This window comes from Amphiura filiformis, chromosome 3 (genome assembly GCF_039555335.1).
Source record: "Amphiura filiformis chromosome 3, Afil_fr2py, whole genome shotgun sequence".
Lineage (NCBI taxonomy): Eukaryota > Metazoa > Echinodermata > Ophiuroidea > Amphilepidida > Amphiuridae > Amphiura > Amphiura filiformis.
In genome coordinates, this window is record NC_092630.1 from 75,133,803 (window position 1) to 75,149,289 (window position 15,487).

Here is a 15,487-nt window from a genome sequence, read left to right on the forward strand (position 1 = left end):
AATTCATAAATTACATAATAAGTATCGTGCTTTCAACGTGTAGGCTGGACCTATTTCAATATCGAAGTACATGTATGATGGTCGGTGCCTACTGGTAAAGCCTCACGCGCTCGTCAAACGGGGAATAAAAAAAGGAGTAAAAATTTAAGAAGGAGAAACTATTTTAATGGGGATATCTGTTTTAAAATGGTATTATGTAAAAGGTGAAAAGAAAATTCAAAAGGGGAAACTATGAAAAGGGGGAAATTTGAAAAGGGGAAACTATATGAAAAGGGGAAATTCAAAAGGGGAAACTATATGAAAAGGGGAAATTCAAAAGGGGGAAACTATATGAAAAGGGGAAATTCAAAAGGGGAACTATATGAAAAGGGGAAATTCGAAAGGGGATACTATATGAAAAGGGGAAATTGAAAAGGGGAAACTATATGAAAAGGGGAAATTCGAAAGGGGGAAACTATATGAAAAGGGGGAAATTGAAAAGGGGAATCTATATGAAAAGGGGAAATTCGAAAGGGGAAACTATATGAAAAGGGGAAATTGAAAAGGGGATACTATATGAAAAGGGGAAATTGAAAAGGGGAAACTATATGAAAAGGGGAAATTGAAAAGGGGGAAACTATATGAAAAGGGGAAATTATATGAAAAGGGGAAATTCAAAAGGGGAAACTATATGAAAAGGGGGAAATTCGAAAAGGGGGAACTATGGGGGGAGAGTGGAAGAGGGAGAGCGGTGTAGAGAGGGGGAGAGGAGAAAGGGGGAAACCATATGAAAAGGGGGAACTATTTGAAAAGGGGGAAAGTCGAAAAGGGGGAACTATTTGAAAAGGGGGAAAGTTAAAAGGGAAAAATATTTGAAAAAGGGGGAAAGCATTTCGCAAAAAGGGGGAAAACAGAAAATTTGGGGAGATGAATTATAAAAGGGGGAGTTTGGCGGAGATCAGACACCGTACTATGGTCACATTTTAACTATAATATTTGACTACGTCCTTCAGCAGTGTCCGACTGAGACTTCCTGATTATCATGTAAAAAGAACTAGGTCACGTGTTGCTATGCAGCTTGATTGGCGAATGAAGTGCTGATGTGATGATGTGATTCAATTAGCCAATCAGAACCCTTGACATATTTATGCTATAAACAGAGCCAAATCGGCATTCTTCTGAAGACCTTACTGAAAACTACAAATAAAGTATGGCTCACTTTTGAACAAATAATATGGATATTTTTCCTTATTTGTAACACATTTTACAACCACCTCTTTTTCTTCTGGTGGATAGCAATGACATTTTGGGATCTATTCGGGTACTTGAGTACATTAGCTCTGATCGAAAATGATGAAATTCATGCATGTATTTTGATACTGATTATGCACAACATTAAGGGCAGACTAATGAGGTATTAAAGTGGGTTGCTCTCATGTCATGACTGTTCTCCCAAAACAAGTTCAGGCTTGCCCATTCAGAATAGCAAATTAACCCAATTGCAACATGTAGGCCTAATACATCTCCACAAGATAGCACCAAATTTGTTTGTTGTTGCTAAATTTCAACAACTTAATAAAACCTTGTCCAATATAATCATTATTATTTATAGCAGCCTTTAAATCGGAGTATCGCAGTGAGTCTTACCGGGATGACTACAATATTTAAATGAATATTGTATACATAGATGATGTGCGCGCACATACATTTCCCTGATCTGCATTCACTCGCACTGAGTTAGCTCAAATCAGTCAAAGTTAATTTAATTTTATCAAGTCAGTCTGATAAAAATAGTAATAATAATATTGAATGGGTTATTTTTGTGTGATACAAGAATATATTGCACTCGATAGAAAAATATTTTTGCATCACACTCACAGCCATTCAATATTATATAATTTTTAATGTTTTGATGAATCCAAGTGTGTTGAAAATGTTGGATCCAAAACGTATAATGATAAAATTGGATGATTTACGCCAAATATTTATTGGTCTTACTATGAGTTTTAAAATACTGAGTTCAACTATGTCTTGTCCAATATTTTAAAAATCATAGCTCTGCCAATGTAGAGAGCACCCTTGAATCACAAAAGGAATGTGTCTCTGTAAACTATAATGTTTTATTGTTTCATGGTAGATAGTGACCATACCAAAATGAACACCAATTCTACACTGCTTGCTATCTTTCATCCTTGTATATTGAGAGACTTCTCAATTCATATATTTTGGCAGTCACAAAGCTTTGCCACAGTTTCATCTGAAATACGGCATGATTGAGATCTTAGCTTCTTTCTTGTTGACCTCAGCTTTCACAGAAACATGTCTTGAAAATAGTCTTCAAATTCTTCCGTCCTGCAACATTTACAACAAACAAACAAACAAAAATGTGTCAAGATCTAGCTTAGCAGTTATTGAGATAGATACTGTAACAGAAGTGATAGAAGTGGGTGTCTGTCCAGCATATAAAGACCTCGGAACTAAAGGGGTTAAGTCACAAAATCATGTACAATGGGTTAGCGCTAGTTTCTGCTACAAGGGGGCCCTGTACACCCTCTGTGCAAATTTCATAATGCAATATTGTTGTAGAGCATTGAAACTGCATGGACAAAACCACCTCCTTGCATTGAAACTACATGGACATAACAACCTTTGCCATTTATCTCAAAATGCACTATATGTGACTTAACCCCTTTTCAGTTATGAGGTCTTCATATATATTTCAGTGATATGTTTTCAGTGTCATGGGATATTAGTACTTGGTAGTGAAAGTATTTTGTTGTCCAAACATTACTGAATACAATCACACTCATCTGATTTACAATGTTAGGCTGTTTTGAACAATTCTAAGAAATAAGTCTGATCCTTAAATTTTTGAGTGGTGTACTTCCATAGCAGCAGCAGGAAGACTGGCCAAAGACAGAGTGGCATGGCATGGAATCACCATGGATCAGATGGCAAGGCAGAGTGCATCAGCATCCGTGCCAATGCCTTAGGTAGGTAGGTCGGTAGGTAGGTAGGTAGGTAGGTAGGTAGGTACTTCAACTCAAAAAACATATTTAATTTTCAAGCAAAGGAACTATACATTACATATTAGTGATGATATTACACATACCTTGATTTGTCTTCAGTAACAGGAGCAGGTCCACTCCAGAATTCACTCTCTGATACATCAGTACTACTACCAGCACCTAAAATGGTAGATAAAAATCAGAATGACTGGTACATTTTGCAAGATATTTCTGCATCATCTTAATCTTGACATCTGTGCAAGGCATTCGTTTCTTAACCCTAACACGCCCGAGTACTACAAAATACTACTTGATAAATGCGCTGTTCGTGCGTGCATCTCACATGGTGTGATGATGCAATCGCCCTAAGTGATATATAGGCACGGTTTCGCTGGCCAGCGAAGCCCAAGACCCGTGGCAAAGTGTTGCCGATCTCGTGCTTGGTATGTGAGGGGTCTAGGGGTTCGAATCCCACCAAGAGCAAATAACTTCTTTCTTTCTTTTCTCTCTTTATTCCTTCCTTCTTTCCCTTCCCGTCGCCAAAAAGCCCCTGGCGGGTTAGGGTTAAAGGATACTTACAACTAAAGTTTATCACACCTATGTATAGTGCCAACTTTGCATAAACATTACAACATACTGGTACAATATTAGCAATTTCAGTGTTCAAAATTGTGTTTAAATCAAACCAGAGAAGTGAATTTCATGCAGATTTTGCTTCTAATTAAGATTATATAACATTCATATTTCAAAATAAAATGCATCTAACTTATAGCCGGAAACATGACCCCTGTTTTGCGCAACCCCTCACATTTGGCCTGATATCGCATCTTTTAAGGCATTTTAACAGTGGGTTACTAGCTCACAACATTTTGATTGGCTTGCCTGTCACACATGCAATGGATGTACATATTAAAAATACATATGAACCAACCCAGTACACTTCATAAATGTACCGAGTGTTCAATGAAGTAATTGGTTGGATTGCAGAAGTGTGATTATTTGTATAGGTAGAATGCCAGAATATAAACATATTCCCATAATTCTTCTCCGAACAGTAAAATCCAGCAATCTCTAGCTATGACATCCAAGGACAATTCAACCAAAAGCTTATGTAACAATTACCTTTATTACTATCTGTTCCTGATGACCTCTCCTCCTCATCCTCAGAGGAGGAACTTGATGAAGATGAGTCATCTCTGTGTTTCCTATGTTTCTTATGTTTTCTGTGTTTGTGTTTATGCTTTGATTTCCTCTTCTTTGCCTTGTGCTTCTTTGATGTTGATGATGATGATGATGTTGATGATGATGACTTTTCTGGTTTCTTAGGTTTCTTTGGTTGCCTGGTTACATCTCGTCTTTTGTGATGATAATTCAGTTTGTAGGAACATTCTGGACACAACCCTGTCAAAATCAAATCCAATTTTGATAATATTAATCACTGCTTCTTTCCACAATCTTCCAGCAATCACATTGTATTCTTCTCATTATATTACTCTATAAAAAGGTTGACAAATCAAATATCATTTTCAAACAAAAGAAAATTACAAATTTGGTAAGAGCTTTACAAACAAAAATGTAAACATGAACATACACTTTTTAATATTCTTCTGAATTTTAAACCTTAGACACACATTTGAGTTTTATTAATGCAGACAGACCCTACACCATAACTGTGGACATTGTTTATAGTGTGTTTTCTATATATTTGTGATCTATCTACACCATCCAGGAAATGCAGTCCACTGTGGTTCCTGTATGTCCCTATTTACACATTTTCTTGTGTGTGACTTTGTGTGTCTCTGATTGATGGTGTTTACAAATCCACAAACACATACAGAGTTGATAAAGTTTTGAGTTTCAGGGATCTGTTTTTCATCAATTGTTTGGAGATGTAGATTGCAGGAATAGAATTCAAGTTCAGAACCCCCCAAGGATCAGGGGCACCTGATCTCTTCTATTCTAATCTTACTAACTCTAACTTCAACACACAAATCTCTAAATTATCATTTAAGATATATAGGGTAATGCATTATCCTTTACACGAAAATAATGTGTCCGAGGCAGTAAAAACGTAAATAATGGGCGAGGCGCAGCCGAACCCATTATACGTTTTTACTGCCGAGGACACATTATTTGCGTGTAAAGGATAATGCTGCACCCTTTATTTCTATTCTATTACCACAAAATAGTGTGATTTAAAAAGAAAATATCACATTTTTTGCCCAAATGTTACAAGTTGTTTACTTCAAGGTGGAGCGCCTATGCGTAGCCAAAGCGTAAGTGATAGCGATATTGCAGAACGCGTAACCAAGCGTAATGCTTTGCGTAGAATGCGTAACGACGCTAATATACTGCATCGCGCTTTGCTATGCGCTGTGATGCGAGAAGAACATAAAGTTCGCTGCCCTGGCCACTTTATTGCTAATTAATGGTCTTTCACGTGACGCGTTTCAACAAATCACAGTGCGCGATTTTGAATAATGGGTCGTGGGGGTATAGAATCTACAATAAAAGCTAATCCTAATAAATCATTAAGTCTCATGGCCAAGTATCCCTTGTTTTATGCCAAGTTCTTAGCAGAAGTCCCCATAATATACTCACTTAATTTAACCAAAGCATGTTTCTTTTCACCATGCTCTACATATGCAAAGTTGACTTCCCAACTACGCAGGCCTTCAGTTTCATCACACCGCTTATTACCACAGGAAAATTGACCTACGCCCTCAACAACTTCCTTTTCCACTCGCCATCGCAATGCTATCTGAAATATATATTTGAAATAAAACATGTTAAATTTAAACATGCAGTGTATGGGGAAAAGCTCTTTGTGTGGATATTTGCAGTCAAATTTATCCATGCTTTGACATTGTGCTGGAAATAAGTAATCTTCTCAAATACCCTCCTTAAAGTATCTCAACAAAGGTGACTTATTACAGCCTTATTGGTTTCAGACACGTGCCCTTTGTTCTTATTTATGCATTCTATTCCCCAAAAGTTCAGAGACTAGAGTATAAAATTGGTTTAAAATAAAAGTTTAAAAACTTGACAAAAACAACAGCATCGTTGTGCATTAAAGACTGGAGTTGAGTTCCCTCACCAACCTTGTTTTCTTTATATCTGCTTAGATCACTGATACAGTATTCCTTGAAGAGTTTATCCCAGTACTTCTTAGCTAGTCTCTTGGCCCACGTCTCATTGGAATCATCTTCATCTGACCACAGGAAACGGTGGTTCTCATGGATTACATCTATGTCAGTTTTGTCATTTGCCCTGTTATAAAAGAAATGTAATATGTGGTTTATCCTTTGTGTGAAAGAATACAGAATTAGCCTAGCACAGAATCCTGAAGGATAATACAGCTTTGTTCCATAAGCTGCTGAATTCCTCAATGGAGTCCAACTAGTCCAACTCTTGCATACTTTACACCAAGGACACCCCAAAATGTGGTCTGTAGTAAATAATACAAAGAATTTACATAGAAGGGACGCTCCACCTCACTGCATGCATAAGACTATGGGAAATTCAACATTATGGGGAACTAGATAAAGAAATTTTAAAGAAATTTTGATATAATATAATGTATTTTCCCACAGGAATCAAAGCACTGCAATTTAATTGCCGCTGGTGAATCATCAGAGTCAAATCGCATCAAGTAGGCCGGTTGCAGCTAAACAGCACAAACCTATCCACAATTACATGCAATAGGTCTCTGATAGGTACCGATGGCGCTTTCTGTTATACTCTGAACATTTGCACAGTGCTTTTGTTTTTTATTTAAATGAAAAATGATAACATTATGCAAATGTTAATTATTATGCTTGATATAATTCATTACATCACCAGGGTATAATAGAAATAGTCATCGGCACCTAACCGGACACCAATAGTGCTATAGGACCTAATTGGATGTAGTGCCTTAGATGGTAACATCCACCAATTATCTGTGTAGCTCCCCAAATTCCATTGGGTGAAGGAAGTTATTGATAACACACAACTAATCACCGATTTTGAAAGAAGGAGGAAACAGGAGCTTCCGGAGAAAACCTGCGAGGGCGAGCATGGATCGGGATCAACCAAGTGCACACTGCACATACAGTCCTTGGGAACGGCTGGGGCTTAAGCCCAGGACTCAGTGGTGTAAGGCAAAGGAACTCTCGCTCTCACTAGCAAAGTGCATCTCCTACATTTGTTGGCAACAGCAGAAATTGACTGATAATTGGCATATTTCAAAGAAAATGTCTCCCCAAGGTAGATATAACTGGAATTTTGATTGACCCGTTTTACACATTTTTCAGCCCACTTTTTTCATAACCGTGCCACAATATTTAAACATGCAGGAGGACAATTTGTGCCAATAGCACACTCTTGCTCAGACAGTAAAATTTCCATCTACGCTCCTTTGTTTACTCACTGTAACACCCTGAAAGTACACTACAGCCTTTAATGCATGACCATTTTTATGATGCACTTTCACTTTCTTTGGAAGCATATTATGGATTCAAGAATGGATAACTTACGTAGACCTTGTAAACAAGTCTTTTGTTGCTCCTGGGTAATAGAGAAGATAATCGTTCACCAGCTTCTTGTGACGACCATACTGATATAGCAAGTCAAGAAAAATAAATGGCTCATATAACTACATCATAAATGGCGGTTGTCTTGCACCAAATGTCATTATCACTGATAATACTGACCAGTACTGACCTAAGAATCCCAAATCTTTGTTATATTAGATTCCTTGACTAATATACTTTCCAAAAATGTATTATTTTATATTTATCTTCCACAAATATTAATTGAGAAGTTATATCACATTTAATTAATGCATTTCTGAGCATGCACAGTCACCTACATGTATACTCAGGAACCGCTTAACCGTTAGACTATGGAAATATAAATGTGATTATTGGCTTCCTTCACTTGTTTCATGTAAGATCAGTGTATTTAATATAAAAAAGTACCGCACACTGCAGTTTTTAAGTTAAATGGCTAAAATTGGGGGGAAAATATGGCTCCTGCGGCATGTTATCCCACTCTCCTTAAAGTAGTTGAATCTTTATGCAAAAAGGATACAGCATTCAATGCCAGGAAATGATATCTCTGTGCCTTCCATTCCTCCCTGAAACATAAATTAAGATTGAAATGCATTGATAGGTTATGATATTTACAAGGCAATTTATACCATGTCATTTGTGCATTATACATGTAAGTGAATACATGTAAAATTTAATGTTGCTTATTAAAACACTTTTACACTACTTGAAATATTCTATTTCCTGTGAAAATGGGGTGGCTGCAACAGGTCTCAGAACGAAGCTATATACCCCCTCTGAGACCACGTTTTTACATAGATCTGGTGTTTCTGGTAGTTGCTTCAAGCAAAAGAGCATGCCCCGTAATGATCCTTGAGAAATGGAGTAAATTGATGCACATGTTTATTTCTATATTCTGCTTAATTTTCACATAACTTCAGCAATACTAATACAAGTAAATTACAGGTAACATGTATAAAAGCAATATGATGTGCTTAATTTTCACATAACTTCAGCAATACTTCTCAATAATACAGGTAAATTACAGTAACATATAATGTGACAAAACATTTATTGGGTTAGCTTAATTTGTTAACATTTTGGTGACATTGATTTTTCTTATAAAGACACACATACTTGCTGTATTCTTGAGTGACAAATGTCTTGGATGGGACACCAGATGTTGATCTCCTATGTGATTCCTTGCTTGCTAAGTCTTCCCTGGATCTGAAATGTTAACAATCAACATTAATTAATCAGCATGCACATAAGGGATTAGATATAAAAAGATAAATAAAATAAGTTCAAAAGATGAATAAAATAAGTTCTCAAAAATGTTGAACAAATTCCATCTGTTACTCTCCAGTTCTTTGTATCTGAAAAGTATACTTGATAATTCTAAAGTAAATTCAAACCTACCTCATGTGTTTGATGTGGATTAAAATGAGTCCAGTTACTACACATACCTAAGCAGTAGTATTTCAATACCGTAAACGTTCGCCTAATGGCGTTATGGGCTCCCTTGACATAACTGGAATTTTAGACACAAACTAAAAAGGTCCTCCCATAAAAATTCCACCAGCCAATAAGAGCACGTACCCTTAATTATTGTTGGGATTTTTAGAGGAGGGATCTCTCTTTTTGTACATGAAATTTACTCCAATGCAAAGGAGCCCAAGTGCGCCATTAGGCGAACGTTTACGGTATACCTCTAGTCGTAGCCATCTCTCTACTCCCAAATGTCATGAAATTCATGAGTGCCAGAATAACACTGATGCACTTTAATTAATATGTGTAGACTTGTGGTAGTTGCAATGGTTAATTGGGTTTATGCAAAGTCTAATAACTTTCTGCTTAATGGTCAATGGATGATAAAAAAAACATGGTATGCTGAACTTGGAGCTCTTGTTGCTGAATGCCATATTTATGATGCAATCAAGCAAAATCAGTCAGAACTCAGAAATATATTGATTTTGAGATATAGCAAAACAAAGGATATATTTAAGCAAAGGAGCCCAAGTGATTAAGCATCAATAATGATCTCCTGCACATGCGTACTTGCGTAATACTTGTGTGTGTGTGTGTGTGTATTGTATACCATGACTGCTATAACATTAGACCCAGCTTTAACCACGGTTTATCAGTGGGAGCTGGTAGCCTAATGGATAAGGCGTCCGTCTAGAGATCGGAAGGTCGTGGGTTCGATTCCCATGCCGGCACATTCCCTTGCTTTTTTATCAAGTTGGGTTGTGTGCGGTCGGGATTTGTGTTTATTTGTTGTCATGTTTAATTGTAACACTTTGGGTTGGTTAAACTGTTCATTCTTTCTTATTAAATATATTCAGTTTCCTCTTGTAGCGAGCAATCGTTCCCCATTGTGTTTATTTGTTCTTGTGCAGGATGCGTATCCCCATTACCTACTTTACTTATAATTATACTGGGGAAACGATTAAGCATCAATAATGATCTCCTGCACATGCGTACTTGCGTAATACTTGTGTGTGTGTATTGTATACCATGACTGCTATAACATTAGACCCAGCTTTAACCACCGTTATCAGTGGGAGCTGGTAGCCTAATGGATAAGGCGTCCGTCTAGAGATCGGAAGGTCGTGGGTTCGATTCCCATGCCGGCACATTCCCTTGCTTTTATCAAGTTGGGTTGTGTGCCAGTCGGGATTTGTGTTTATTTGTTGTCATGTTTAATTGTAACACTTTGGGTTGGTTAAACTGTTCATTCTTTCTTATTAAATATATTCAGTTTCCTCTTGTAGCGAGCAATCGTTCCCCATTGTGTTTATTTGTTCTTGTGCAGGATGCGTATCCCCATTACCTACTTTACTTATAATTATACTGGGGAAACGATTAAGCATCAATAATGATCTCCTGCACATGCGTATTGCGTAATACTTGTGTGTGTGTATTGTATACCATGACTGCTATAACATTAGACCCAGCTTTAACCACCGTTTATCAGTGGGAGCTGGTAGCCTAATGGATAAGGCGTCCGTCTAGAGATCGGAAGGTCGTGGGTTCGATTCCCATGCCGGCACATTCCCTTGCTTTTTTATCAAGTTGGGTTGTGTGCCGGTCGGGATTTGTGTTTATTTGTTGTCATGTTTAATTGTAACACTTTGGGTTGGTTAAACTGTTCATTCTTTCTTATATATTTTCTCTTGTTTCCTGTTGTTTTGGAAACACTTTAATTGCTCATGAATATCTTTGGAACTGGTTGTTCAATTTCAATGGGATTTTCTGCAAAATCCAGCTTTGTTAAATAATATTTCCTAGTTCTGACCGATACTGCTTGATCGCATCACATTTGTTCATATTGTCAGTAGAAAACTTTATACAACCATATTCGACCTACATTGTAAAGAGGTTGCTTAATAATTTCCATATTTCGAAAGTCAAACTGAACATTTTTCATGCAAAACAATTTTGAAGTTCAATAGCATAAAAAATTTACAAAAAATAGTGCTAATAAATGTCACAGCTATTCTCTATGTACAGAGATGCTGCATTTTTGAACTCATTCATTCTAAAAGTACATTGAAAGGGTAGCCCACAAAACAAATTCAACTGCAAGTTAGGGGAGGTGATAATTATGTTGAAATACCATAAAGATTCGCCTAATAAAGATTTGCCTTGAGGTAAATTTCATGTGCAAATAGAGAGCTCCCTCCTCTGAAATCTAAACAAGAATTAAGGTTCTATGCCCTTATTTGCTGGTGGGAATTTTAGTTACGGGAGGGCACTATTAGGTTGTACTTATGTCAAGTGAGCCCATAGCGCCATTAGGGGAACCTTTATGGTATGGTACTAAAAAATAATTCATCCATTTTGTTGGATGGTTAGGAATGTCAATGGATATTCATCCAATATATGACTACATGCTCTTTTTAATCAATCAATCTACATGTAATATTTAGAGTGTAACAAAGCAAGTGTGTCATAGGCCTACCTTTTACGTCTTTCTGTTTCGCTGTCATATTCAAATTCAGATCCATAACCTCCTGCATTATGAACCTAATTGCAAGCAATAAAAAATACAATATATACTAGAATTACGCACTGGGTGGCACTCGGGAGGGAGGGGAGGGCACTTAACACAAATGACCATACGTGTATGCTCCCCCGGAAAGACCCCCCTTTTTTTGATTTCGCAGCTCCGAAAGACCCCCTATATTTGACCAAGATAGAGCTCCGAAAGACCCTTGATTTTGATCATTTCAGCTCTAAAAGACCCCAAAATTACTCATTCCTCAGACAGGGTGTCCCAGAAAAAATTACCGAGCAATTAGAATTGAACGTAAGTCGAGAAATAGGCATCAGAATCAAAAAATTTAAAATGTAGCGCATAGCTTATTTTGTTGTGCATCACATACTTAAAATATTATTTAATTCGCTTGACTGGTTGCGAAGAAATTAAAGATTACATAATGTGTGCATCTATACAGTTCATTCCAAGTTTGATCAACAGACGCTTTTTCATACTCGCTCACCGCTGCCTAAAGTGTGTATCAAATTAAATTGAGTCCATATTATCTATTTTATAATCGGACGGTGTTATGTCATTCATGCTTTCACTGAAGATGAATAACAGTTTGTCCATACAAACTTTGATTTCTGCAATTGGAAGCTTTCCAACTTCAATTCTTCATGTTGTGCAAATATGTTATATTTAAACTTTCCAAAGAACATTTGAGACAAGAATAACAATGATCAAGTGCTTACAGCTTTACGTGTAATTTTTGATACCATGCAACATCATAACTAATAAAGTTTTAAAAGATATAAACTTGGCATTACAATTTCTTGGAAATATTCCAAAAACATTAATGTGTGTGAGAAATTTTAAGGCAGGTGGAATTCTTTATGCAATAATTCTTTATGCAACATTAACGAAAAATATATATTTACAAGTACCGAGCATCATCTTCCATGCAAGCTTTCATTTTCAATATCGTGCAGGTTTTCAAATTTGAACAAAACCTAATTAAATGTTTTGCAAGAAACAGACCGTTTAAAAATAACGAGGATTCCAAAGAAGAAAATATGAAGCCCATTGACAGTTAACAACTAGTGTGCATTATGTTGAATGATCTTTCTTTCAAACTTGGAATGAAGTGATATGACACATGCGTTATGTAATCGCTCATTTCTTCGCGATCAGTCAACCGATTCCAGCTAAATCGGCGTATGAGATGCAGAATAAAATGGGCTACACGCTGATGTTTAGATTTTTGGATTCTGATATCTATTTCTCGACTTACGTTCAAATTTGTTCGCCCGGTAATTTTTTCTGGGACACCCTGTATTTCTGGTTTTTCAGGTGATTTTCAACCAAAAGCCAAGAAAGACCCTTGATTTTGACTGTTCGCAGCACCAAAAGTCCCTGTTTTATTTGTTCGCAGCCCGTTTCACAGCTCCAAAAGACTCCCTTTTTCCGGTATGCCATCGGCTCCCAAAGAGCCACCACCTCAAAATTCCAGGGGAGCATACCCACCAAATTTTTTTGATGTGCCCCCCCCCTGGGGGCACTATGGGGGTATCAGGCCCATCCATGGACTCACAAAAAGCACCCCAAGCAAGTATTTCAGAGACTGAAATTTGCACCCCTAAAACAAGTATATATAGCACGATTTGCTACCCTAAACTAGTATAGTCTTTTCACGAATCTTTGGACAAGCCTGATACCCTCATTTCATTTGCCATTATAGTGCCTGATGCCCCCCCTCGGAGCACGTACTACTGTGATGTTGCAAAGTCAGAGCTAAGAACACGTTACAACCCATCGAATGTGTGTCATCGGCCCTCACACTATAGGAACCCATTGATTCGATTCATTGTCACATGTCCGGCGCAAAGTTCATTATATAATAAATTTCCACTGACTTGGCAACAGCAGATCCGCCTCAGCAGCCAATCAGAGGTAAGGCCAAGTAAAATAAAATACAAGTTTCTCGTCCCCGCCCGCCTCCTTTTTGGCCGCCGCCTCCTTTTTTCTTTAAAAAAAAATTTTTTAAACTGTTTTTCCTACCCTTGCACAAACTCTAACCCACCCCAAACCTTACTACATGTATACAAACCCACCCAAGCCCAACTAGCCAAACACCCTTGAATTAGGGGTGAAATTGATTTCGGGGTAATCGGACCTATAGCTTTTAAACTTAATAAATGCATGAATATATTAATAAAGTTTCAATTGCTTTAGTTAGCCTCATCTCATCAAAATGGCAATTTGTTATGGCTAATTATAGGAAGGAGAAACCTTTCACATAATTTTGGAAATTTAAAAAAATTCTAAAATTTTAAAATTACCCAAAAATACATTCAAGTGCAAAAGCTTTTTTTTCTGGTAAGAATTATTTTCTTACGTGCAACAGCTTTTTTCTTGCAGGTTAGAAATTTGATGAATAAAATAAAATAAATGATGACCTACATGTATTTATCAAATTTCTAACGTGCAATAAAAAAGCTGATGTTGCATGTAAGAAAAAAATTCTTACCCAGAAGAAAAAAGCTTTTGCACTTGAATGTATTTTTTTGGTATTTTTTAGAATTTTAAGAAAAAATTTAAAATTTCCAAAATTATTTGAAAGGTTTCTCTTTTATTTTGTTAGCGATAAAAATAACAATTTTGATGAATTGAGGCAAAATAAAGTAATTAAAACGTTAACACATTCATGTATTTTAAAACATTAAATATAGGTCCGATTTTCAGGTGAAATCAATTTCTCCCCTAATTCCCTTTTGGGGGTAAGGGCAAGGGTTTTGGATTAGAGGTTAGTTGGGCTTGGGTGGGTGTATATTTGGGGGTGAGTTAGAGTTTGTGTAAAGGTACGAAAACATTTAAAAAATGTTTCAAAATTTTTTTTTTAAATGTTCGGTATCGGTTTCGGTATTGATTTCAAACCGATATAAACCAGGAAATTGGGTATATCGAATATGCCTATTGTCAAACTGAACAAATGTACATTTTCACTGTTTCTGAATATTGAAACATGCTTAGCAAGTGGACTAAAAATGATACAAATCATTTGTTTTGTCATACATTGCATCAGTACTCAAATATTGGTGATTAAATATACATTGAAGTTTTGAACAGCCATATTTAGCATGGTGGCCATCTTGGAAAAAATAGCAAAAAATTAAAAAATAGTAAGTAGTAAAGCCCTGCCTCCTCATTTTTTGAAAAAGTCCGGACGAGAAACTTGTTTCTTTTTTTACTTGGCCTAAGTGTGTTTCAACCACAGAATTAGAGAAGGAGAACCGGGACTCCCTATACCGCCACGTACAAACGCAGTAAATATGTGATGTACGCTTAAAATACGCTTTCGTCAAAGGTTTACCGCAAAAGACTTCTTGAGCAATCTACTTTTATTTATTTCATGATTTTATTCATCATCGATTCAATCATCATCATGATCATGCTCGTGATATTTCTGACTTTCAATTTCAATTTCATTCAATTTCAACTTCTTCATCTTTCTGTCTGATTTCTCTTGTCTAACACCCGGGTCTAACATCATGCCAGTGGTACATGTATGTAATTTGAGTATATCTACCTGAACAAGTCCCAAACGCTTTTCCATCTCAAAAGGTTGGTAAGAAGCACATCAAATTACATGATGCATTGGTTTTCTGGTGTAACATGGTGCATGGTCAACTGTGCAGCAGCAAGTTTGTGTTTACATTTTGATTGTGACCCCAAATGACCTGTTTTACCTAAATGGATTTTTTTTTAAAAATATAAGCTAAACTGTACATATTTTTCCAGCTTACATATAACTAACATGGTTTCATTTTACTATAAATCAAAGGGTATGGATTGAAATGTATATTTTTGCAGTAGAAATATCATATCATTCTTAAAAGTAGACAACATTTTTTTGCTTTTAAATTTTCTATTTTCGTGTTGCTAGAAGTAATGAGTAAAATTTAGCCTAAGTGTATGCAACAATA

The 15,487-nt window shown here is 36.5% G+C and overlaps 1 protein-coding gene across 1 annotated transcript; it reads right to left on the minus strand.

The window, feature by feature from the left end:
* Positions 1-955: 955 nt before the first annotated feature.
* LOC140149119 (protein FRA10AC1-like) lies at positions 956-15,222 on the minus strand. Its single transcript, XM_072171293.1, has 10 exons — positions 15,091-15,222; positions 11,484-11,548; positions 8,657-8,746; positions 8,061-8,106; positions 7,505-7,584; positions 6,089-6,257; positions 5,589-5,748; positions 4,110-4,388; positions 3,092-3,167; positions 956-2,331 (listed from the first exon to the last, which is right to left on the minus strand). Exons 1-10 carry the CDS (start codon positions 15,115-15,117, stop codon positions 2,289-2,291), a joined length of 1,035 nt encoding a protein of 344 aa, XP_072027394.1. The 5' UTR covers positions 15,118-15,222; the 3' UTR covers positions 956-2,288.
* Positions 15,223-15,487: the final 265 nt, after the last annotated feature.